The sequence below is a fragment of the Rhyacophila brunnea genome, unplaced genomic scaffold (genome assembly GCF_057557595.1).
Source record: "Rhyacophila brunnea isolate RB1 unplaced genomic scaffold, BYU_Rbru_1.0 scaffold_6, whole genome shotgun sequence".
Lineage (NCBI taxonomy): Eukaryota > Metazoa > Arthropoda > Insecta > Trichoptera > Rhyacophilidae > Rhyacophila > Rhyacophila brunnea.
Window position 1 is genome coordinate 1,300,948 of NW_028233276.1, and position 27,655 is coordinate 1,328,602.

At 33.1% G+C, this 27,655-nt stretch overlaps 1 protein-coding gene across 3 annotated transcripts in view; it reads left to right on the forward strand.

Annotated features, from left to right (window-relative positions):
* Positions 1 to 12,549, forward strand: part of LOC147065077 (fatty acyl-CoA reductase wat-like) — a 93,494-nt gene extending 80,945 nt beyond the window's left edge. For all 3 annotated transcript variants that reach the window (XM_085956638.1, XM_085956640.1, XM_085956639.1), the window contains exons 6-13: positions 589 to 734; positions 975 to 1,084; positions 3,047 to 3,140; positions 4,544 to 4,651; positions 4,943 to 5,194; positions 7,645 to 7,821; positions 10,454 to 10,534; positions 11,329 to 12,549. In XM_085956638.1, the coding sequence (XP_085812764.1) occupies positions 589 to 734; positions 975 to 1,084; positions 3,047 to 3,140; positions 4,544 to 4,651; positions 4,943 to 5,194; positions 7,645 to 7,821; positions 10,454 to 10,534; positions 11,329 to 11,431 (1,071 nt within the window). In that variant the 3' untranslated portion in view covers positions 11,432 to 12,549. The remainder of the gene's footprint in view (positions 1 to 588; positions 735 to 974; positions 1,085 to 3,046; positions 3,141 to 4,543; positions 4,652 to 4,942; positions 5,195 to 7,644; positions 7,822 to 10,453; positions 10,535 to 11,328) is intronic.
* The last annotated feature ends 15,106 nt before the right edge of the window (positions 12,550 to 27,655 follow it).

Sequence of the window (27,655 nt, forward strand, 5' to 3'; positions counted from 1 at the left end):
GATCGACTGCGAAATTCCCATATCTGTAGCTATTTTAACAAAAATGATACAGCCACTTTAGTAATTTCCCGTATCTGAACATTGCAGAAATAAACCTGTAATAGCCCGTATCTTGCCTCGAAGCTGCCAAGCGTGTTGCATGGTGTGTGTTGAATTCAGCTTCAAAATCAAAATTTCACTTTCGAATTATTTAAAAGGTAATATAGGATAGGGTAGGATATAACAAATTTGGATGTTTATCTTTATATATATTATATATCACATTTTATTGGATGTTATCATTATGTTAGGCGTTATAATATGCTTTGCTTCACCACTTTTTACGTTACGGGTTATAGGCATTTTATGTAGTTACATTACAACATGTGTGAACTATTAACAGTCAGATACGGGATATTAAATATTTAGTTTCTTTAGCATCCTGCACAATTTGTAAAAAGTCACTTACGGGATATTGACATTAGGCCATCGATATTTTTATATAACTCTTGGAGTATTCTTAAAATGCTGCATTATTTTTGCGTTGACCAAATAAATATACGGCGACCTTCACCTAATCGTTAATGTTATCACATCCATTGTTGACAGTCTTACATCCATGTGTCGACGGCTTTTGCAAACTGCTACACGACCGATTTGAATGAATGTTTTTATGAAACGCCGGTGAACCCCATCAAGCTATTGGACTTCGTAGAAACCTCAGACCAAACCATTATTGATGAAATCACACCAAAGTTTGTATAAAAAAATATTATTATAATAATAATTATCTTTGAGATAATCTTATATATAATTTTACATTTTCCAAAATTTTAACTCGAAATGCGTATGGGTTTTCTGCGCAATTTCAATTTTATAAACATTATTTTGTTATGACAGGCGAACTAACATTGACAGTGTTATAACCAACTGTGGTAAGTATATATCCTTAAACATATACTGCAATATATCTTTCACTTTACACGTGTTTACAGGCTGCTCGGAAAATGGCCGAATACATACACATTCACGAAAAGCCTTGCGGAGGATTTCATCCGACAATTTGCCATCGGAATGCCAATGGGAATCTTTAGACCTTCTATTGGTTAGTATTGAATCTTACTATAATCAACATAATATCGATTTAACAACCTTCGGCAGCAACCTCACGATATTTAATTATTTCACATTTTCATATCGATCAGACTTTCCGAACCGGTGTGACGCGACCGATTGAAAAGGATATCGTAAGACATATCTGCTGATTTGCTCTTTGTGTTTTATTGTATTTAAATGTTATTTTAAAATAGTATTAATTTGTATCCTTCCTGATGATGTTAAAAAAATAATTGCTCCAAATCGTAGCAGTTACCCAAGACTGTGGTCTCTACGTACTCAAGTGTGCTTTGACTGAGTTTACATGACTTGGTTGGATCGAGTTGAGCATCTCTTCCCTTTCCGAATATATTTCAGGATATTTCCAGATAATATGGTTTTCATCCTGTATTTACATATCTTAAATAGGAGCATTAAGCTTCACTGCAAGAATTATTTATTATAGCTACCGATCATTCAACTTGTACATGTAAATGTAATTATTTTAATAGTGTCCCGAGGAAACAATTCTGACTGATAATCAGCATTAGAATTCGCCACGACACTATTAATTATTGTAATAAATAGAACATAAGTTTGTCGACACGCAATTATTTTCATGGTCCAAAAATGGTCCATAATTTTATTTATAACCATCCGGGATTATTAGAAAACTTGGAAGCCGACTTGAAAGTGGGTCGAATTTTTGGGCCCTGCATCAGTTGAAATACGACCTTATGGTGGAGCGAGTTCAAAAGAAGTTTTTGAGACTTCTTTACTTGAGGTTGTATGGATACTATTCGTGGCTTTATCCAACTGGCTTGCTCTTAGGTTTGCTTACATACTATAGTTTAAATACTGGACGATATTTATATCTGGCCACTATTTTTTCCAACTTATACGCGGTGTAAATGAGAATTCTGCCATTCTTGGTAGTATTGACAATTGTGTCCCTGATAACTATCTTAGAAATTAGGAGCATCAGTTGTTTGTTCTCCAAAAGTGCAGAACTCACCTGCCATTTTGGAAAGTCAATTGGGAGGGCAATATCTCAACCAAATCGCTTCGGATGTTGATATATTCCACCTACGTGAGGATGATTTTTGTATTTACTATTTCTACTATTTAATAACTTAATACTGTATCTATTTCTTTGTTTTTAAATATCCCTGTAATAAGTAAGAAATCCCTGTAACAACACTGTATATCGGCCCAGTGGTCAAAACCTTGTATGTACATCATTTCTTACTAATGAAAAAATAAAACATATAATTAATATTCTTTTACCTAAGAACACAAATATTGTAAGGAGAATAATAATATATTAACATAAAGGCAAACACAACATAATCATTATACTATTTCTCTAGAATTCAGAATCATTTTCAACCATCTGAGAAATTAATTCAATTCAAACAAATTTTTGACAGTTTGATATACATTGTTTTGATATTTACATTTTTTGGTGGTGATAATCCTTCTTTATCTTTACCAGATTGAATTTTATATGGTAACCGACTATCCTTCAACCTCTTTGTCATATTTTTCTTCTATTTATCCGGTTGTATCTTCCTTTTATTTCCCTTTATTTGACGATTTCAAAATACTTGGCGAGAGCTCAAAAGACGACATGTTGGCCATTTTGGATGATATACGGTGTTGTTGCAGGGAAGGCAACTTAAAAATTGTTTTAAACAATGTTTTTAATTCATGTTAATGGTTGTTCAATACACCATTCAATGCCCAGGGAGATGTACAACATTGTGGCATTGATATATCAGAACTGCCCAAAATCGATAAACAGTGTTGTTGCAGGTGAGGTCTCAAATTATATTATGTAAAATATTATGTAAAATAAATAAAATTTGATTTGATTAAATTAAATTAAGCTATGCATCACGTAGTTCAATCTAAATAATCAGCTATGAAAGTAAATAGTTCAATCACAAAGCACATAATATTTGTTTTACAGTCGTATCAACGATAAAAGAGCCTGTTCCCCACTGGGTTGACAATTGGTACGGCGTTAGTGGATTCATTACAGCCTGCGGCGCTGGACTTCTAAGGTATGAATCATCGATTGTTAGAGCGGTTTCACACAGAGGATTCACGTATCTGATATGCAGTGGCGAAGAGTGGATGTAGGCTATTAAGATCCGATATAAGTAGTGCACACTAAATTTTGTCAGTCAAATATTTTTTTTTCATACTACAATGTGTAGATAGTGTTTGTTAGATTTTAAAATTCAATTTAACCCTGCGAAACCAAGCCATAATAGATAATAGTCAAAAAATGTTCCTTTAGCTATACAAAATTATGCCATTAAATCATACATAATTTTGGATATTTTATAGATAGAATAATATTCTTTATCCATTATTGTTTGGTTCAGACAGGGCTTAATGAATTTCAAAAAACCAACCAACACCATGTGTAATATTCTTAATCCAACGAAAACAAATATGTATGGCTGAAAAGGTGTGCACTATTTTTGCCGAATCGCCCATAGCATACCTAAACTCTTATGGTTTGGTTAGGCAGGGTTTAACTGATTTTTAAACAATAACCAGCGCCAACCACCGTCAAATTGTATTCTTAGTTAAATGAAAACAAATAAGTATAACTGACAAAGTTTAATGTACACCATTTATGTCGAATCTCTATAGCCTACCTCCACCCTTCGCCACTGCCAATATGACAAATAATTAGTTTACTAATGCATCTTCACAAGTATGCGATACGTCGATAAGTCATAAAGCAAATCGAAACTGGCTTAAAGTCTTGGTCCATGGCGCTCTGACTTTCACATTTCTATCATGGTGGAGAGGGTTCAGAAAAAATGTCATTTCTTTACTTGTGACTGTACGGATACTATCCCTGCATTCTCTTATGTAGGTATGCTTACATCACCATGTTGGATTTAGGTACGAATTTTTTCCTACTGGTATTATTGCTACTGTTGATATTTTTGCCTTTGATAACTATCGAAGAAATCGGGAGTATCAGTTGTTTATTCTTTCAAAGTGCAAAACCATGTGTCTTATTTGTTTTATTGCCTAAAGCAGGTAATAAAGAGAACACTGCTTCAAACCTGTTGCCACACCTGTGCATCTCTTCTATACACAACACTGCTATCGGTGGATATTGAGGGTAGTTTTTCATATTTTTGTATCGAAGTATTATAATTTTTACAATAAGTTAGTTGTATTTTTTTCAATAAGTGCTATGTTTAACAGCACCTCTCTTACAAACTTTTAGAGCGAGATAGATGGTTTTGACTGTTTAGACGGCTAACTTATTATAACAATTATAAAACCTCAATAGAAAAATATGATAAACTACCCTCGATAACCGCCGATAGCAGTCTTGTGTATAGAATAGATACGCTGGTAAGGTAAGCCAGTTCCTATTAAGTTTGTTTTCCCTGGCTATAATAAACTCAGTTCTTAATATTTTTTTACGTTGCAGGGCCCTTCGAGCAAAGAGTGGTGGTGAAGCAAACGTCGTTCCTGCAGATATGTGTGTGAACGCTCTCATCGCGGCTGGATGGGATGTAGCAGATAGATTTAAAGAAATGTATGAAACATAATTATCATATATGCATCATCAAAGAAAACGACGTACATTTTTAATACAAATTCCCATCAAATTTTTCCTATTATCGGCCTTAAAAATAAAGGCACCTCAATATAAACAATAAAAGACAATAAAACTCTCATTAATATATTATGTCAATGATTAAATATTATTTATACGCATGTATGTATTTAAAATTAAGTTCATCCGAGGTGGTGATCGTAGCCTCCATGACCACACCCTTGGATCCTCTTATGGTTCAGTGGTATTTTACTAAATGTATGTCCATAGCACATCCAGACCAACTTCCGGCGACATAAGGATCTTCAATTTTGTCTTGAAAGACAATCCTCTGCAGTGGGGAGAGTTATATAATATAACCAGTTATCATGGCTCCTTGTGTCCTCCATCTCGGGCAGTTTGGTACAACTGCCTGATCATCAACTCTGGAGAAAAGACTCACGCAACCGTCAGATATCTCCTTCACTACATACCGTCGGTGATAGCTGATACGGTTCTCACATGTTTGGGGAAGAAGCCACAGTAAGTTGTCGATAAATTTCTATACTTACAATATGAACGATCCCTATTGAGTCAGTGGCGGTTACACCATTCCTACTGGATCACATGACCATACTAACCGTCAATCAAAAATATAATATTACAATGCTGTTATGGTGACACTTAATTTACTTTTGAAATCTCGAATGCAAATTGGTTGTGGATATGCAGTTGACTTGCTGCTTTGGAAAGCTCTATTTTAGCGAGAGATAGTCCATCAGAGCACGTCGTGTTCTACAGAAAATCTCATGGGACCGATCTCAAGAAGCGACCGCTGCGTAGATAAGGTCTATCGCTATCTGCCTTTATAGGAGACCCGCATGCACGTATGACCTGTGCTCGAGCGCAACTTTTGTAAAATTTCGCTCGCATATATGTTAATTAGTTGCACTTGCTTATTTAGTTGCATGTTGCAGTTTGTTTAATTGTAAAGTCTAAGGGTTATCAATAACACGTTACAAAACAAACAATTTAGTAAGATTTTCACATAAGAACTCGCGTAAAACCTTATTTCACACTATACGGTTTTAACCGTACGGAAAAAATCGAACGGTAAAAATCCAAATCGGCAACAAGTTCACGCTCTTTCCACACTATACGGGTTATGCATGGTTTTTTTCCTTCACAAGTTCAGTTTGTGGTTGAGTTTGGTGCTGTTTGGTTATAATGAATCGTGAACAAATTATTGACCGTACGATTTAAAACTGTCTAATGTGAAAGTGTGCATTAGGTCACGTACACCACTGAGTCATCGGTGGCCGTCCGGGCGCCGTGAATACAGTGGAAATGGACGGCTGCTATACAGCGCCGTTTCGGTTTTTAACCGTCACAATTTAATGTTAAAAGGGCTATGTTCTTCTTCACGCCACTAAAAGAATGTCGCCATTCGATTTTTTGCTGTACGGTCAAAACAATATAATGTGAAAGGAGCGTATTACGGCAGCCAATTGCTACAATACGACACAACGGCTGGTGGGTGAGCTAATCATCATACGATATCGACGCAGATTGGTCTTTTCATACCCCCCCAGCGATCTCACCTTATTACTTCCTATTAACTCAAAGATAAACTAACAATTAAAAATAAAGTTATTAATGTGAATTCGTTAGAGGACCCCATCTTATTATTTCAAACTATTCAATGATTATTATTATCATTAAGGCAAATACTCCGCCTACCCGAGGTACCTAGCGGAAAATTCTAACCTTGCAATTTGAGACGTTTCCTAAATGTGTTACCTAAAAACAATAAAAAGAAAAATGTATAAAAAACATAAGCATGAAGTTAGATAGTTTTGGCAGAAAATTGACGTAGTTAAAACGACGCCGAGCGAGAGAAAACGATGCAATACGCTTCATATAAGAGCAGTCGGTAATAATAATGGTAAAAATAATTAAATTTACCCTGTGTAATTCTCGCGCAGTAAAAGAAATCGCAATCTGCGCAATTTTCCGGTTAAGTTGTTCGACTGTAATTCATTGTTTTAATGCGCCGGCTAGATGGCAGTGACTTGCCTGGCAAGTCCATACATACGAGCTTCCCGATACAAACCGGTTTGCACAGGTGAAAGCATGAGCGTCTAGCCGGCGCTTAAAGTATTTTATATTTACTTTAAATAAAAATGTGTGTGTACTGGGTATAGCATGAAATCCTTTTAATTTATATCGAAACTAATTTCGGTAAGTACTGTCAAAATATTGAACTTCTATTGTATATACAACCAAGGCCTGAACAAAAACGATGCATAAGTGCGAGTGAGAAAGTATTCGGCACCCTTATAATCTCTGCGACACGCGCTAGAGTAAGATAAAAGGTTTACAGATGTGTGAGATGGTTTGCTCTAGTATCACCGCCAAATCTTAGTTTGTTGCTTAACTAAGCGTCGATAACCTGCGAGCGCGTGTTGCTAAAATTGCTATTTTTTGTGTTAAACATAAAGTCAGTGGTAAATATTTTTAGTTAATTAAATAGAAAAGATGGTTCTGTGTGTTGTATTAAAATGTGGTAGTCGTACTGATAAGCAAAAAGATGGTATTAAGTTTCATATGTAAGTTGATACATGTTTGTGATAATTTATTTGTATATTATTATGTATTTTAATATCAAGTGAGCTAGTGTTTCTTCAAAATAACTTAAATTATGGATATCTTTACCTAATGGTTGCATTTTGACCGCTAAAAAATACTATATAACGTAAAAAAATTGAAAATTATACTTATGTCAATTCTGAGCGTCTAGTGCGAGCACTTTGGGCGAGCACTAGCGAAATGGTCTATGGTCTCAAACATTTGTATACGAATGCGTCCGTTCGTCCACAAACCAAATGCACGGTACGCAGCTTCATTTACCAATGCAATGGATGGCGTCTAGATGTATCTATAGTCTAAGTATACAACTCATTGTAAAGCTTACATAAAATATGTGCTTGCAGATTCGTCAACCTGTACAAGAGGATCGATACAATGGAGGACGTAACAACATTCTTTACGATGCAGAATTGGAACTTCCAAAATGACAACATGCTCAAACTGATCGACAAGATGAGCGAGGCTGATAATAAAATCTACTTCTGCGATGTCAGAGATATTGGGTGGAAGGATTTTCTTGCGTAAGACGGTGTCGTAACTAAAATATGCACCTCTACATTATAGATAGATACCGACAACTATTACAAGTTATACGCGGCGGTGGCGTTCAATGGTGGTTTTCCACCAACCAGCGCATCTATTCTATACACAAGACTGCTATCGGCAGCTATCGAGGGTAGTTTTTCATATGTTTGTATCGAAGTATTAGCACTTATTGTAACAATTACAATAAGTTTGGTGTAAGTGCTATGTTTTAACAGCACCGCTCGTGGCTGTGCAAAATTTTAGAGCGATATAGACAGTTTTGACTTCAGTTTGAGTTTTGACAATAGCAGTCTTGTGTATAGAATAGATGCGCTGATGAGGCGGTTGTTTTGTTAGGAAATACCAGAATTTTAAAAAGATGCGTACCTACCTATAATTTCATTATCGGAGTGTACAAAATCAATAAAAGATTTTTTAAATTCTGACATCATAATTATTATATTACTTTAACACCCAACTGTGTTTAACACCCACGTACCTAAAATCCTTGATATTTTTAGTATAATGATGGTTAGTATTGCAAGTTACTAGTTCTACCAGCACACCGTTTTCATTCTCAAGTTATAGTTGTCGGTATCTAGTAAGCACTGGTCAATGTGGGAAACAGCCTCACACCTAGTGAAGGGTGGAGGTAGGTTGTTAAGATCCGCCATAAATATTGCACATTAAACTTTGTTAGTCATACGTATTTGTTTTTATTGAACGAAAACTACAATTTACAGATGGTATTGGTTAGTGTTTAAAAATCAATTAAACCCTGCCTATATATACCAAACCATAATAGTTTTGGTATATTTTGGGGAATACGACAAAATTGTGCACACTTTTTCATTCACATTAATTATTTGTTTTCGTTGAATTAGAAATACATATTACACATGTTGTTGGTTAATATTTATATTTTTTATAAAAATCGATGTTTTTTAAAATAGATATAAAAAATATTAAAACTATGAATTTGTCAAAAATCGCTTAGGTGATGCTTAGAAAACTTAATAAACTAAATTTTAATAATAAATATGACCATAAAATATATGTAATAATAGGGTGCGGATCGATAGAACAAATTCACATTTTATTACATTTTTTACAATTGTAAGTTTATCTTTGACTTAAAATAAAAAATATTTTTATTTTTAATGTTTTCAGATACATATTTATTCATTAATACAGTTGAAATTGTAAATTATCAAAAAAATGTCTCAAATTGCAAGCTTCGTATTTTTCCGCTAGGTGCCTCTTTAAAAAAGGCTCAGTGAAGACTTCGCCTTCTATTATACTTAGATAAAAAATATTATTCTATCTATATAATATCCAAAATTATGTATGATTTAAAGGCACTTTTTGACTATTATCTACTATGGTTTGGTTTACGCAAGGTTAATTGAATTTTAAAAATTAACCAACACCATCTGTAAATAAAATTGTAGTCTTAGTTCAATGACAATGCATACGTATGACTGACAAAATTTAGTGTACATTATTTATGGCGGATCTTAATAGCCTACCTCCACCCTTCGCCACTGCCTCACATATACAAACCACAGCTTTAGTCTTCAATTAATTTTATCTAGGTAGATTATCTATTTTGCTGATTTAGACTGAACACAATATGTAACATAATGGCATCGATTCACACAAAGTTGACTCAAGATGGTAAAGCTAAATTAGTCGCGACGTGGTATGATTGTCGCTTTCAGGTGAAGTAGCATCTACGCGACATGATAATGGCAGATATCATGTTCGACCAAGATGTTGAGAAATACCCTTTCAATAGATTCGCTGTGCAACAATTCTAGAATCATTTATAATAATTATTGTTATTGACGAATGCTCCCAATACGTCCGCTTTTGTAGGTGCATTTTTTTATCTCTGTACTTTGTTTATAGCCCTAATCTAAGCATATTTGTTTACTTAAGTATAAAATTTCTGGTGATTTTGAAAGAAAGTTTTGGTTATTCAGAAATTCTGTAGTTATTGGACATAATATTATTGTTTTGTTTCAATGTAATTCTTTCACAATAACGCGAGTTCAATTTTGTTTTTAATGTTCATTCATGATTCATGGAAAATTGACTTTGACCAAGAACAAATTGAACACAGACTAAAAAACAAATTTTATTATCTAACGAATATAGATACACTACTTTATTTACCATTTCATTCTTTAGTTTATGTTTGCTGAATTATTTTTTATTTATTTATTTAAGAAAACAAAACATTGTGGACATAACAAATCTAAATTCAAGACATTCACAACATGACTCACAAGAGAGAAGAAGATAATATATATATAACAATAATAATAATAAAACTTACTTAAGTACAATTATAGGTATACAGAAAAATAAAATTTCGAATACAAAATACATAGCACGTCACCGAAAATGTCTACGTATTTGGAGAGTGCATTGACTAGTTGCACCCCTTGCTAATGGTGCCTGATTGGCTTGACACGAGGAAACGGTTCCGATCCATAATAACTCATTGCTGCAATTATTAAATTGTCCTATTTTTATTTTTTTTATTTTATAATATGTTATTATTATTATATATTATAATAATTATTAGATAAATATTATACTGTTACATTGTAATAATTTCAGCGGATATTTCCTTGGAATTCGAAGATATTTACTGAAGGACGATGACTCTACAATCCCCGCAGCGCGAAGAAAATATGCTAAGTGAGTAGCTGGTGCTAATTCATTATTAATTTTGCTTCACGCTGAACATTTTCATTTTATCAAAACATGTTCCTTTGTAATTATTATATCATTAAAACGTTGATTAATAAGTTCTCTCAGATGTGCCAGCAAGATTTTTAGATAATTAATTCACAGTAGGTAGTTTAAATCTATTTTTAAATTGAAAAGCATAGATTTTTCTATAAAATAGAAATGTGTTTAACTTAAAAATCCTTTTTATTTATATCAAAAATCAACCATTGGTATGGATACATACTTTTTTATTTGCCTGACAATATTTCATAGACATAGGCACCAACGGAAAATCGCATGTGACTGCGTGGTAACCCTAAACTAGCTCCCACAGCAAGACTTATCTCGCCAGCAACGTGTCGAATACGTCAATGTGACGTCATCATTATTCACAAAACACACGTTGCCAAATGGAGCTCCGCAGATTGGTCGACTGTTTAGTTTGGAAAAAAAACATATGTTGTTGCAATCGACAAGTTGCACGATTCTCGGGCTGAGTGTAGAAGACGCCAGGATGCATATAAACACCTATGAATCGGTCATTCCTATACCGGCTCGCCGATCGCCGCATCCAAATATCTATACATTTCGAAGGTTACATGCGACCGTCGCTAGGTAGATATGCGCAGTCTTCATATGTGACACCGGATCGACGTTTTTAGAAGGTTTGATTTATGGCTGTGCGGCAGACGAGGCAAGTTTAGATGTGAGAGCCGGCTAATAAACAATATTAAATATTGGATTTTATGATTTTTTTTCAGATTATACATTCTTCACCGGGCAGTGCAAGCTGTACTCTGGTTTATACTTTTTAAGGGAGTCTACGCCACCGTTAAAATGATTAGAAATAGAATATTATTTTAGTTCACATCTATAATTAATTTATACAACTTTTATTATTTTATTCAGTATGTTAAAATTCTTATAATATATTGTTTATGGGGAGAGCGCGGTGGTGGGTACAGTGCAGTAGTCTAGCTGTCTCATGAGTAAGTATGCAAAGTGCTGAGGACCAGCCAGATTTGGGGCCCTAACTCTTGTTGATAATTATTTTTATATTTTAAAGTATTTACCACCATTCATAAAAAAATATATGTATCAAGATTAAAATTAAATCATGCAGTAATCTGAAAAATGGATGGAAAGCTAAAAAGAGCCTTGATTTTGGACAGAAAAAAAATGGGGGGAAATACCGATTGGACCGGAGGGAGAAAAATGTGAAATTACGAGTTAAAAAAGGTCCAGAGATTTACTATTGCACGGTTTTCTTAAGGGAATGGTACAACTGAACACCAGAACAATTGGGCGCCGCACTGTCAAATGAAATAAATAGACGTTCGTTATGATTTTATACAGAAATTAGACGAGGAATTTTAATCAGTTTCTATCTACTACTTAGTAGTTTTAATTCATTTTGCCTTTAACATAATGTATTTTATTGCTGATTGAGAATTATTATGCCTGACGCATTACATAAAAATAAAAGAACTCTCTTAAGCGTCAATTACATTGAGCTTCTTTACGAGCTGTTTGTTGGTGTATTTATAATCTGCTTGTAAAGTCACCCAGTGTAATCATTGAACAAGCTAACATGTTCGATGATTACACTGGGCGACTTTACAGGCAGATTATAAATTCGCCAACAAACAGCTCGTAAAGAAGCTCAATGTAATTGAAGCTTTATCGTTGGAACTTAAATGTGTTTAAAGGAACCCATAATTTACGAACTTCTATTTATTTTCGAGTTGTCCCGGTGCCGAGTTGTCCTAGACTCTTTTTTAAAACAGAGAGGCCCTCGTACAATTTTTGCATAGGGGGACAATATCCCCAGCTACGCCACTGTCAGCGTGATGACAAACTTTTGCAAAGCATCTTGGTTTATTAAAATTTCAGTTTAATAAATTAGTCTTTAGTCTAATTGGTGCCACTATGTGTCTAATTTTTCAAAGAACACACAAAAGATACGCATGAAGCGGTGTAGGAAAAAAAATCACGAGAGAAAGAGAGAGAGAGAGTGAGTGTGTCTTCAGAGAGAGACATCACTATCTCGAGTGGCAAAGGCTATAGGTACTTCTCATAGCCTCTTCATACACCGGATCGCCAGGAGCGCGATAGCCTTGTGATACCCAAGCGCCGCCTGATCTCGGGTATAAAAATCGTCCTAGAGTGCCACTCAGGGAACTCAGAAATAATTATTATCTGTTCTGTGGTGCCACTACTGTAAGCGGACCTCATAGTGCCACCGCGCATTAGGTCGTCAGCTAGACACACGCAGCCACAATTCGCAGAAAGTTGCAGTATTTGATATTCAATGTTAGAACCCATCGCCGTAAGATTGTTTACCATACCTATATATATATATATCGTGGGAATTTTAAGGTGTAGTTATGTAGTAGAATGTGGAATAGAAATAAATGACAATTATTACACCCTGAAATCAACAAATTATGCGAGAAAAAAACCTTCTTACGAAATTGCCAGGGTGAAAATCTCTTTAGTATTTGTTTATTTTTCAATGAGCTTAAGCAACACTAAATATATTTTTTTACTGTAACATTTGTATCTGATTATTTTACGTTGAAACTCATTGTTCTTCCTTCACCATGAAGTATGTATATTGTGAAGCGTTTTATTAGTTTTTAATAACAAAAAAAGGTTATCCTTCAGTTATACAGTACAGTTTTATTTTAATATTAAGTTGGGTATACTATTATTAGTTATTTAATCCGTATTATTTAATCTGGTAAACTTACCCGAGCACTTAAATACCTCAATACGCCCATGTATTTAAGTAACATCTATCGACAAAATTGGATAACTTATTGAAATATAATATGATAAGATTATAACATTATACCTAATCTAGAAGTATTTATTTGTTGCATTATGTAGGGGAAGTTCGGGCAAAACGGATTATGAGGTTAAAACAAATACATGTTATTTACATTAAGACATTGGTGTCAGCAATTTAATTTTATTGATTAGGTACCTACTTAATTGCTGTTAGTTGTTTTGGGACTATTGCAATAAATGGTTACATGTTTTGTTACGATTTTTTCATAGATTTGCGTCTCAATATTTCTTAGTAGTTATCTTATTAACTCAAAATGATGATCAGTCTTTATAAGTTGAGTTTGGTTTAAACCGTTATTCTCGATTCAATTAAAATAAGATCGCCGGGCAAAAGGGATATGGTATTTTTTGAACACACTGTTGTCGATTTAGTTGCTCAAAATTAAGCTAGTTGTATTCTTGTTAAAGTAGCGTGAGTGAAACTGATTGCCTAACACAGCAAAGAAGCCAATGTAGAAAAATCAAAACGATTAGAAAAAATTAAGCACATTAGAAGCTTGGTGGGATGACAACCTGATGATGTCAAGCTGATTCTGAAAATGAGATTCAATCCAGACTCCATTGACTCAGATGCGTCCACAAGTCTTGCACACCGTGTTGACTAGAGACCTATTTTTGAAATGGATGTGACAACTAAAGTGCTAATTTGAACTTACTATGATTCATTTTTATTTATTATCAGACATTATTTTAGTTTTTGTTAATTTCAATGATTGGATTTGACTGTTATTTTTGATAAAAGTGTATCATGATATTAATACCTTTATAATACGATTTTTTATCATCTTTCTTTAATGAGTCCGCTTTGCCTGGGTTTCCCCTACCTACCTATTTTATATATTTTGTATCTAAGTACCTAGTTATTTTACTACTAATACTATTTTTCTTATTGGAATGTATTTGTATGTATAATTTGATTTGCATATTATGAAAGGTCTGAAAAAAAATAATAATTATTTTTGGAAATTGAAACCCGGCTTTTTTATTTTTCCATTCCTTTATTTATTTATTTATTTAAGAAAACAACATGGTGAACATAACAAATCTAAATTCAAGACGTTCACAACATGAGATTTACATCAAATATAAAGAGAAGATATTTAAAAAAAAAATACTAAGTACAATTTTATACAGAAAAATAAAATTTCGAAAACAAAATACATAGCACATCACTGGAAATGTCTGTCTTTGGGGAGTGCATTGACTAGTCTTGCACACCTCGCTAATAGTGCCTGGTATGCTTGACACGAGGAAACGGTTCCGACCCAGAAAAGACCATGGGTGTGACCACGTAAGTAATTGACAGGTGCATGTAAATTCAAATTCTTTAAGATACCAGGACTGGAAACCATCTCTCGCGATAACAGGCAAAAATGCCTCATAAGCAGAAGTGACCTACAAGATTCAAGATAGAGAAAACAAGCATGCCTTGTAGAAAGGCAGTCGAAAAATAATTATTTGACGAGTATTGAAAGGATAATAGTTAATAAACACATTGAAGAAAGTTATACTGGACGCATTCTAAAATAAGCTTGTAGGAAACGTCATAAGGACACCAGATAATTTATGGATTACCTATTTTGTATTTCGACAACAATATCAAAAATCACCATGTATTCTGAATTTCAAATACCACTTGATAAGACTGATGAATATAATATCGTCTCTGTTCTGGCAGAACACACTAACTGGAGAATACTAGTTTTGAGTAATTTGACTTTGAAGTTGTTAAAATATTTGAAATAATGGTCTATCATGTGAGTTTATTAAGTAATCGTAAAAAGGATGACTTTAAAATAAAGACTGTTTATTAAGAAGGTTTCCAGACGGTAAAGTTTGAAATAAGGAACATTTTGGTACTAACTCAATATTTCATTTTTTCGAATTAGTGTCTTCTGCCAGAACAGTGACGATATAATACTAAATCATATATGTAGGTAGGTATCTAGTACAACTTAGTGTTTTCAAAATGGCTCTCTTTAAGTTTTGAAAGTTTTTTAATCTATCTTCTTCGTGCATATCCGCCCCTTAGTTGGAGCATATGGACACCACGCGGCGCCTCCAAAAATCCCTGTCGCTCGCCAGTCTTCTTGCATCGTTCCAGGTCATACCAGCATCCCGTAGCTCCGCGATATACACTCTATAGATAGTATTTAGCTGCCTTCCAGGACGCCGGAATCCGGTCGGCTTGAAAAACAGGCAAGCCAGGTTGACGTTCTCTTCTGCCATCCGCAGCACGTGGCTGAGCCAGGTCCAACGTCGCCTCTTCACTCTCAGCATGATGACAGGCTGCTTGGTGCGTTCTCGTATCTCCTCGTTACCAGTATCTGTCGCAAACATCTGTTTGCGAAGCTCAGTATACTGTTGCTCTGAGCCTTCGTAAGGTGCCATGATTCGCAACCGTAAAGCAGCACCCTCAGAATACAAGCGTCGAATAGGCGGCATTTAAAAAAAAGTGACCCTCTTAGCTGCGACAATTACCAAGGCATTACGCTACTCAGTGTTCTGGGAAAGATTTTGGCAAACATCCTCTTGATATAAGGGACCCAATAATTTACGTCCTTTTAAATCGATACCTAGTATTATTACATTTTCACTGAAAGTATGGTGATACTAAATTACTGTAATCTAGTAATTTTTTATAATTTTGATGATATAAGAAAATTGGGTAAATAAAATTTAACAAATAGGTACAATGCACCGCAATCACCCTAAATCAACACTTAAAATATATAATATGGCTTTTCTACTTAGGGAATCCATTCATACTATTATACAACATCCCAAGTTTTAGAGTAGGTTATACCTACCAAACTTTGCAAGTTTATAAGGGTTAATAAACAATATCCATGTAATATGATGCAGTACCTACAAAATAATTTAACTTGAGAAACACAAAATGTAGGGCAGAGATGGTCATTGGACTATGGAGCCACGCCAGATACCTATCACACACAAGATGTCAACTACGTCAGTTATCGTTTGTCAACTTATGGCTACAGCCGTATGTTGTAACTTAACTACTGGGAAATGCCAATAGAAATGGCGTATTTCAAAAATACTACTTTATTCTTAGGTCAATAATTATTATTATTATAAAACAATCATTATTCGTAGGATATTTTATCACATTTTAATGATCAAAGACATAGCTTATAATCAGTATCTTTAGAATTATTTTCAAATGTGGTAAATCTTACCCATTTTTTGAATAATAAAATGCCTAATTCTTGTCAAATTTGGGATCACAGAGATTATAAATATAATTTTTTATCGTAAATATTTCACTGTAATAATGTCAACATAAATTTTCCTAATGGTTTTATAAATGCGTTTAAAAATTAATAAAACTAAAATATCGTAACACCACCACACATGGATGTACTGAAATATGACTGAATATTCTAAAACATTAGATCGAGAGGTTTAAAATAATAAGTACTATTTTATCTAATAAAAATACTTTATGCAGTCATCAAATGTTTAAAATAAATATAAAGGATAATAAGGTTTCAAAATTATATAAATAGATTATCTACAACATTTAAGGAATGTCCAGGCTTATGCTCTGAAAATACCATAAAACTCCATTAAGACCTTCGTTGGGCATGTGGGCCCTTAACCCATAGCTTACGGGCCGCACAAAATTGTGTTTTTGCTAACTTAATAAAGAAATAAGACGAGGAAGTTTAATAAGTTTCTATCTACTACTTAATAGTTTTAATTGATTCATGTTTTATTTATTGTGGATTGAGAATTATTATGCCTAACGCTTCATATAAAAATAAAAGAACTCTCTTCTCGTTGGTACTTAAACATATGCACAATTAAATCATTATTTACGTGTGCATATTTAAATTCTCACTAAGTATTAAATAATAATATAATAGTTACAATAATTAATATTGAATATGTATATTATTTTTAAAGTACCTACATAAAATTCACGAACATCTATTTATTTTCTAATTTCATTCTATTACGTAGTACCCAGTTGTCCTAGATCCAATATTTACGTCTGTATACATAATATGCATTCGTATCTGTCACGTAAATGCAACATGCATTCAATATCGGTAATATTTGACGACATTAATGGGGATTTGTATTTCTTGCATTAATTAGCTTGCTCCTCATTAAGTCATAAACCAGAATTGCCATTAAAATTTGTGTTTGTGTGTTTACTACCTATAATATAATTGTAATTTGAAAACATTTTTTCTGTTATAATATTAGTAATAATGACAATTAATTAAAAAAATGATTTTTGAAAAAGTTGTTGGATTAATATTATTATTATGTATATAATATAGCCACACAATAGATTACTATTCACTCATCAACCATACATTTATTTTATTGTCTATGGCAGCGGTTTCCAACCTGGGAGGCGCGATCTATTGCCAGGGGAGGCGCCAAAATTTTTTAATAAATTAATTTTTATACCATAATATCTACAAATAAATAAAACTTCATATCTTAACGTAACAGTGAAAATTCAGTGCATGAATGTTTATTTTAAAATATAATACATATATTTAAATCCTATTAAGAAATATTCGGAGCGGAGAAATTTAAAAATGGTGCTTTTGCAAACGCTCTGTTTCGGTAATGCACAAAACGACCGCTGGTTGCATGAAAACAATAACCTCAAATTTAAATGTCACTCGTAGCTAAAGTGTCAACTGAAGCGTGCAGGCAGGGTGTGATATTGTTTTTTTTAATTGTTTTTGACGTGATTTCTTTAATATAATATAACAATAATACATGTCTCCACTTTTAAATGATTTCTACGCCAGATATATTGAAGCAAACAAAAATCTATTTTCTGAGTTCTTGGTTAGTTTGCTAATGCATTTTTCATATTATTTTATTAATAGTAAAAAAAGTCGCCTGCGGTGCTGCTTTGTTTCAGGGCTATTAAATATTTTAAATATATGGGTGAAAGATCCTGGCCTGTGGGCCCTATTCAGTATGTGGAGCCCATGATAGAATCCATTAATTTTTGTCAATGAACGATAATGAATTTGGTTGACTTCTATTAAAATTGATTGTGGTAATAAACAAGCTCATTCGTCGCATGAAAAAAAAATTAATTAAAAAATGAATTTAATATAAGTAAGTATAAAAACTTGTGTGTTAAAAAAGTGTCTGTATTATTTAATGAAATAAAGGGGGGGAGGCGCCAAGATTAGATTTTTTTAAAATTAGTAACATAAAGGTTGGAGACCACTGGTCTATGGTCAAATAAATAAAGTTTCAGTGCTGCCAACCATACTATAATTATAGTATTTGTACTATAATTTTGATCCGCGTACTATACAAATTTAGATATTTCCGTACTATACATTCGTGCAAAGTACTTTGCAATAGAACCAAATTTGGTAAACCAAGAAAAAAAAGAGGTAATAAAAACCTTTGACTTTGGTTTAAAATTAAATTTATTGAATTCGCCGGTAAGCATTTTTGATCAGAAGAGGTATCTAAATAAAAAAGACCTCGAATTTCTCCAATTCTCCGTTAGTTTTTTGGTGAAAAACAAAAATTATATACATTTTCAACAGAATATGACAAGACGTACTATATTTTTTGCGGAAATACCATAATTTCACATCGTACGTACTATAATTCGGTGACAAATGATGGCAACACTGTGAAGTGTATTATCAGTTTATCACCATTCTCTTGCGACACGTGAAGCTAACTACTACAAACTGTTTTACTTCTGATCTATGACATCATTGTTTTTTTTTCTCTCAATTCATCAGCTGTAGCCGAAGGATTATCTTGCTTATCTTAAAATATATATTATATTGTAGGTAATTAAAACTGAATTCGACTTCCAGATTTTGTCAGATGTCGGTTATAGTCAACCGTTCTGAAGATGGATTTATAACCCGAAACAGCTGTCAACGTGAATCCCCAAAATTATCGCTGTCTCGTGGAAAAAATATATAAACCGTCTGAACTAGATAGACCATAATTATAACAAAAATCTAACACAATTATTTTTATAAAATACAAAAGTTAGATACTTATAATATTATAATATGTTATTTTCATTAAATTATCAAACGCTCCGGTTCATAAAATTTTCCATTTCGGGCGCTTATGACTCATATTTTCCTTTATATTCGTTTGTCCATCAAGTGGTAATATTGTATAAGTACATTTTATTGTAAATTTTATTTAATCAAATGTTTTGTGTTATTAAATATTGGTTAATCCTAAATATTTGTTTGGCGATATATTCAGATGTGTTTATTGCTTCATATTTTGTTTTATGTTAATAATTTAGAATATTTGGTTTAGTGATGTAGTATGAAATATTAATATCAAATTTCATTAATTTTAATTAAATTGTTATTGACAAAGTATTATTAGATGGATAATTCAACATCTGTTGAATTTGTTTTGATAAATGCGTTTTATAAAGATTATTCAGTTGAAAAATCCTTCTGAGGCGGACGAAACCGGTCCAGATTTATTTATTTAAAGTGGAAGTACTAAAGTACTAAAAAAATTTTGCATTTTATTAAATTACATTATGTAGTAACATTTTTGGGTTGAACTTTTTTGTTTTTGAAGATAGAATGTTGAAACTTTGAAAATAGAATGTACTTTATGAAGTTATCTTTTTATTACCTATTTCGAATGAATAACTAAAACAAATAATATTTTAGAAGTTATGTGTGTTATATCTATTGACCACTGAATTACAGTTGGCACACTTCTGTTAGTCAAGAGTTTTATGGCTCAAATCCATTGACCACTGCATCTTTGATGGTTGGAAAATGCTTTTATGTACTTACTTATTTTCACCAAATTTGTGGCTTGACTCCTTTGACATCAACGGAGATATTTGAGGACGGGGAGAGACGGGAGAGGCGGAATTATAAATAAAAATAATAATTCAAATGAAAAACAATCATATATTAAAGCAATATAATCATCTATAGTTTTACAATTATTATATAATAAATATTACAATCCAATAGTGTCGTTAGATCAGATCATTCAGTTGTTTTGAAACGGCTCCTTCCGGCTGACTTCTTACAATTAATTAATACAACAACACATTGTTTGTCTGTCTTCTTTTTTTGTTTCAATTATAATTTAGCTAAGGTTATTTTAGGTTGACCAGCAGTGAAGGGCTTACAATATTTCAGTACCGTTGACGATAACTGTATCGTCACAACTCCTCACCTTTCCCGCGCAACAAACACGCAACCTGTACTACATGACATAACATATTACACCGATTCCTTCTAGGATAGATAGCTTAGGGATACACTGACATAATCTATCTTCGCTTATCGTGCATGATGCACAGACAAGCTTCGTCATTATTTTGTGTGCGAAAATGTAGAAAAAAAAGCATAAGTATATTGAAATTTAGTAGTTGTGTATTTGAAAGCTTTTATTAAGAGGTGGATATCTACTGGAAAGGAGTAAGCACCTATTGAGTATCAATATTAGAATTAGAGTATTGGAAATGTGAGTACATATTCAGATGTTTTATTTTCTTAAAATGCCATATGAAAACTTTGTACATACTATTAAAATAAAAAGTAGGTACTCTATTGTTAAAATAGGCATTTAAGAAATACAAATAAGTAATAAATTGCATTAAAACCATTCAAGCAGAGGTTTTCAATCTTAAAACATATCATTTATTTAAAATAGTTACCTTAAAAGTGTTATGTCATTATTATTGGATATTTTTAGTAACAAAGTTGCCGTTTGCATTTGGGGAAAGGTGAAAAATACAATTATTACAATATTAATTAAAGTACGTTCCCCCTTTTCATTATTATTTCTTTGTGTGCCATTTTATTTAATTAAATATGAACTTTACTTATCTAACAGGCTGTCATATCGTTTACAATAGGTACAATTAAAATATTTCTAATATTTTTTCGCATGATAAAAATTTGCATTCAAAGCATATATAAAAAAAATCCAACCCGGCCGGTAAAATGGATTCCGCCGTGAGCAATATTAAATCGGCGACTATGGCACGAGTCCATTTCACCGGCCGAGGCGGAAGGAGGATATCAAATCTGACGTGCTCATTGTCACAACTCATTCATCGCGTATAAGCCTCGTCATTTTGCGCATACATCAAATATTAGCGACATCCAAAATTAAAACAGCCGCCGATCTCGCCGGACCGGTGACAATAACAATTTGGACGACGTACTCGCGGGTCGGAGCGGATTTATCTCGGACAAACTAAATGAGGGAAAGGTTTCAATTGACCCGCAAATGCAAAACACGGCCATTTTTTTATTTTTATTTAGTTTTTTTTATTATTTTATTAGACCGAAGCCGATATCTCCCGACGTTTGGTTTTGAAAATCAAATTTTCAAAATATGACTAGACTGTTTCTCTATATAATTATTAAGACTATCATGCTGACTGTACATATTCGCATCTCACTCATGATGGACAGTTGTGTTCCGCAACATAGTAAATTGTTTACAACATTGGCATTTCGTTTTGATTTACAGTCGATAGCGGTGCATTTTTTTTAATTTCACAACATAGAGGTATAATATAATATGCGAGCACAGCTCATTCTGGCGGAGAAAAAATTTCAAAATAACAATTATTCTAGGAAAAGAGAGTCAAATGTGTCGGAATATTAAATATATTCACGATTTTTATAATATATATTAACAGAAAAAAGTTTCAGCAGCAACAAAATCAAATAATAGAATACAGTAGAACCTTGATTATCCTGACTGATTGGGGAGAAAACAATCAAAAACATTCATCATTCATCCCATGTGTCTTTTTCTAATACTTATAAGAAACTAATGATGTTCGTAATGAAATCTGGATATTCAAGTTTTTACTGTACAATGAAATAATAACAATTAAGTATTAAAATCATTGAAATCATAGACTTTGTCTTAATATTTCATAGATATAAAAGAAAATTGAAATATTAAATGAATGAATGATTTTTATTATTAAATTTTGTACGCTTTTTTTTAAATCTCTAACCAATAATTTACAATTCATAACTGCAAAATATTATTTTTTCATTAAAGATAAAATGTATATAAGTAATTTGTTGTGGTGTTAATTTTATTATCTTCTCTATTTTCTGATAACAACATTAATAGAGGATTTATAATTTGTCAGTTAACGAAATAAGAATTATATTATCTGTTTTTTTCCTCCATTTCTAAGCGTCCGTATGTGCATGAGAGTTAGAAGTGAGACTCGTATAATTTATTTGAAATAGAGCTCCACCGAGCGGCATCTGTTGATAGTAATATCCATTCGCCATATATATATTATACATTCATGTTTAATATTTATAATTTCCCTATTAAAAAAAAAGAAAACCGAAGACTAAGAAGTTACACATAAATCCTAAGGTTATCGGTACATAAGATAAATTTACAATTATTACTTTTGAAAGCGGTGTCTTAAACGAATCGATTAATAAATATTGTGTTAAGTCGATACGGGTGAGCTTAATTTTATTAAAATTATTCGATTGATTCAAATAAAAGATTTTTTAGCGGCCGATACAATCGATAAGAGAATGAAGCCGGCGCTAAATAGCTACGCACTCAGGAATGACAGAATTCAAAATATCCTAAGAAAACTAGCTTTTCATAGTATGTATTCGCAAATGCAGTGTAACATCTAATAAGACAAAATTTAATAACTATAGATATGTCAATTAATTAAGCAAATCATTCAATATCTTATGATGCATACTAAACTTGTCATGGTGATATTATTATAATGTTCACACACGTCAAATTGTACAGCGCAGACTGCACAAAAAAACCTTTTTATTTCAATTCCAGATTCATTCAGGACTAAACAAAGAGAAAAATCCACTGGCAAAGATGTTACTTTCACAATAAACCCTTCTTCTATCAGATGGAGCCTTCTGTAAAGGAAGTTCCAGTTTGTCATAAGTGCCATTTTGTCGTCTCTCTGACAGCTGAAATACTCGAGTCAGTTTGTATGAAGATTAGTAGACTGAAGGTATTTTTTTTGCTTAACTTTCATATATTTTTTTCAATATCGCAGATTATTTTAAGAAATTTGTGAATCTGTCCACTCATACGTTACAACCGTGTACAATACTGTCACTTTAAGTGATGCTGTATCCACGTAGGTACTCCATACTGACATCTTCTATAAAATTTTATTGACAGGGTCGTGAGAAACTTTCTCATTCTATCATATATAAAAAATAAAAGTTCTCAGTATGTATTATTAAAACTTTCAGCAATCTACGATATTATAAATAATGAAGTAGGAAAGACATATTACAATAAGGCTCAGCGTAACTGAAGATAAATTGATTAACGCAAGAGTTTTACAGCAAACACCGATGCGAAAAAATAGTCTCAAACAAAGATCGATGAAAGGATATTATGCCTTCCGATAAATCTTTTATTTGCATCAACGGAGATCATTAAGTGCAGAAATTTTAATCAGGCCTTCCTTTCGCTCTCTTGTCTGCGGATGAAAGACAAACCAACTATCAAAGAACGAGATGTAGACATTATAATAAACTATGGCAAAAAAATTAGTTAATTTCCTCATGTCTGTTGGCCTCGTGTTATAAGCAGACATCGGAAATCTGAATAATCGGAGCGATATTTTTGTGCATCGTAAATAATTAAATAGGTATATTTTATGCTTGTGCTTTTGGCCGCCTGAAAAATGTCTTCAAAAGTGACCTTCCACTGTGCCTAAAGCGCAAAGTGTTCAACCAGTGTGTGCTTCCCGTGATGACATATGCGTGTGAAACATGGACCCTAAGTAAAAGAGAGATCCAGAAACTTAGAGTAGCACAACGTGGTATGGAGAGGTGCATGCTGGGCATAACGCGAAAGGACAAAAAGAGGAATGAGTGGATAAGGAAGCAGACAAGGGTTTGCGATGTAATAGAGTTTATTAAAAGCCTTAAATGGAGATGGGCTGGACACATAGCTCGAAGAAGAGACAATCGTTGGACAAATCTAGTCATCCAGTGGTATCCAAGAAGTACAAAACGTCCACAAGGTAGACCTAGAGGCCGCTGGATCGATGAAATGATAAAGTTCTGCGGAAGTACGTGGCAACGCAATGCACAGGACCGAGAGAAGTGGAAGCAACTTGAAGAGGCCTTCATCCAGCAGTGGATAGATTCAGGCTGATGATGATGATGATGATGATGATTTTATATGAATATTGAATAATGCAATTTCAATTAAAGCCGCGCGCACGAACCCAAGAATTCACAATAGAGTTTTAATTATCTACATATAATTTTACAATCTAAATGAGCAAAATAAAGGTACAAATATTATAAAATTATTAAATTTAATATTCTTTGCGTAAATAAACACATAAACGTGTGATTTTTTCGCTGATATATTTTCTCTCTCAGATTTATTTGATTTAAAACTAAAATGATTATAATTATGACAAATAGAATTTTTAAAAATTAACTGTCTGAATGTATTTAATAACCCTTTAAAGCCTAAGACATCATCTTTCTTAGATTTTTTTCCTATTGACTCAACTTCAAAATAGAATTGTTTTTCAGAATGAAAAATGTATCGAAGTCTATTATGTCACTATTGGAAAGTTTAAAATTATTAAATACAGTGGCAAACATTCACCCGAATCAAATAATGGTTAAAAACTAATGTGAAAAAAAATTTCATTTCCATCGATAACCGGCGGTTCAGAATTAATGATTTCTCCTCTAACGCAACTAAACAGCCAGTCAAAATGCAAAAATAACAAATTGGGTGAGAACGTGATGCAAGTGTTTCACTCTTCAACTCACAGGCTATACTAGTCAGTAAGTTATGATGGTAAACCAGCAGATTATAGATATCACTACATTGGCTTGTTTACTGGACTATAGGGTTTAAAGGGTTAATATTGAATTTAATTATGAGTTTTAGTCATCAGAAAAAAGAATAATAGCGCGCCTGTACACGTGCATGGATTTACTGGCAGCAATAGTGCGTATTTTAAGCTATCGTGACAATAACTGCTGACACGTAAAAGTGCTGACTATCTCTCCAATCTTCAAGAGTAAGCGAGACGCGATGTTGTCATTTTATGGTGTTATTTATTGACAGGTAGTGAAATTCGGTTAACCTCAAAATGAGTATAGTTCGTTTTTTGCTGGCAGGTTCGCCACTGTCGTTCTACTGCGCAAATCGCAAATCGTGTAAATCGAAAAAATCCCTACTGTCGCATGAAAATTCAGAAGCTTCCAAATTTTTTGATTCACGGTATGCAAGCTTGCAACTGCAGGATAATACATGTTTACCCATACATTTTCTTGTTACGGCCGCGATAATACCTACTGCCAACAGTAAATCTATGCACGTGTAAACGGGGTATTATCTCATTATTATGGACAGTTCAATATATATATTTAAGAAGTATCAGTAAACGAATTCACATGAGAGCTGTCCTCAGTCTTATTAAAATAACATAACCTAATAGCGTTAGAGAGATATCTGTGACCGAGTCGTGAGCTTTTCGATATATAACTATTACGCAATACAATATAAAGACTATGAAAAAATTGAGAAACAAACATGCCAAAGAAATACGATAAATTAAAAACGATTGTTAATTTTAAAATGTCTTAAATTAATATTGCCATCGGCTATCTGATTGTCAAACAATACGGCGACACATAATTATTTGAAATCACGACTGAGATAGAGGCTCCAGATTCACGAGAGATATGGCGGGAAGCGATTCGAAAATGGCGGTTGTTCTATAAACGATAAGCCGCAAATGTGAATCGACACCCCCGCGTGTCGTAACCGGCTAAATAAAAATAAAATCACAATCACAATACGTACATAATATTATTTTGTACTTCGGGCATACATTCGCGTGATTATTTTTTACAAGTCACGAATCTGATATTATTTTCATCACAATCAGCTGTTTGACAGCACAACCTGCGTTTAACGTCCATCGAACGCTCTCTTTTGCAAATATCTTACCATTACGCATGTTCAAATATATTTCCATCCTAGGAACCTTTTACCCATGTAATCAATCCTAATGTAATCAAATTATCACCGTATTGACACCACACCCAGTATACTTACTAACTTGACTTCTATTACACTCCAAAATGTATATGGCAACGCTGCAAAATATTTCAGTTTTAATGTCATAAGAAGTAAAAAAGAAGATGCCTTCTTTAATTTAATATTATTGGCTTGAACGCAAATAAAATTGCTAGTTTCAAAGTTAAATTTTACTGGAATAAGATCACACCGTTTGCAAAGGCTCGATAATTTCAGATAAGTTATTATTTACAAGTATGTGTACATAAGTGAATGTAAAACTTCAAGACAATGATTACCATTTAACGAATGCGTCTGTATTAACATGACATCAGTCTAAATATACGCTGAATTTGAATTATTGTAATGTGCGATGTTAATAATTGGTAATTTACGATTATTAATTATGAATTGCTTAGATGTGCGTTACACTTAAGATATTTTATTGCGACTGAGGTTGCAAAGACAGTTAGTATGGCTTTCCGTGGTATCTCTGTACGCAAATGTACATTTAAAGCCAGTTTTAAACTTGCATATGTCACAGGGTTTTTTGTTAGTAGATTATTTCTAACCTATGGAAGATCTTTTTGTACACCGGCGGCCAAACCCCTCACGGTGGCTCTGCTGCTGATGATGTTGATCTTCGAAACCCATTCCAAAGGTGTCCATGTTTACATGTTTAACCGTGTGTATTACTCACGTAAGTACACACGTAGTTTTCTTATATTAAATCAAAGTCTTTTCCAAAATTTTCAAGGAAAATACGGTATCTTGGCAATATGGTAATTTTTAATTCTGCTAATTTGTATCACGTTTAGCAGAGATAAGAATTAACAAAAACATTAGTATGAACGTGTTTTTAGAGAGCGTCCGAGGTGACGTGTACGAGTATTGAACACAGTAATATTGAAAAATGCACAATGAATTTGGTATTCATTTAAAAAAAAATATATTAATAGTTACAACTAAAAGAAACCTACATTCGGCATAGTATACCATTGCTACTATGTAAAATGAGATAAAAACACAGCAATCCCTAGTCATTTACGTGGGTTCTGTTCCCAGATATATAAGACACAGTGATTTGCCTAAAAGTTAGTATGTATTATTGTGCACAGATGGTGATTAATATTATAGTTTATATAATGAAAATACAAG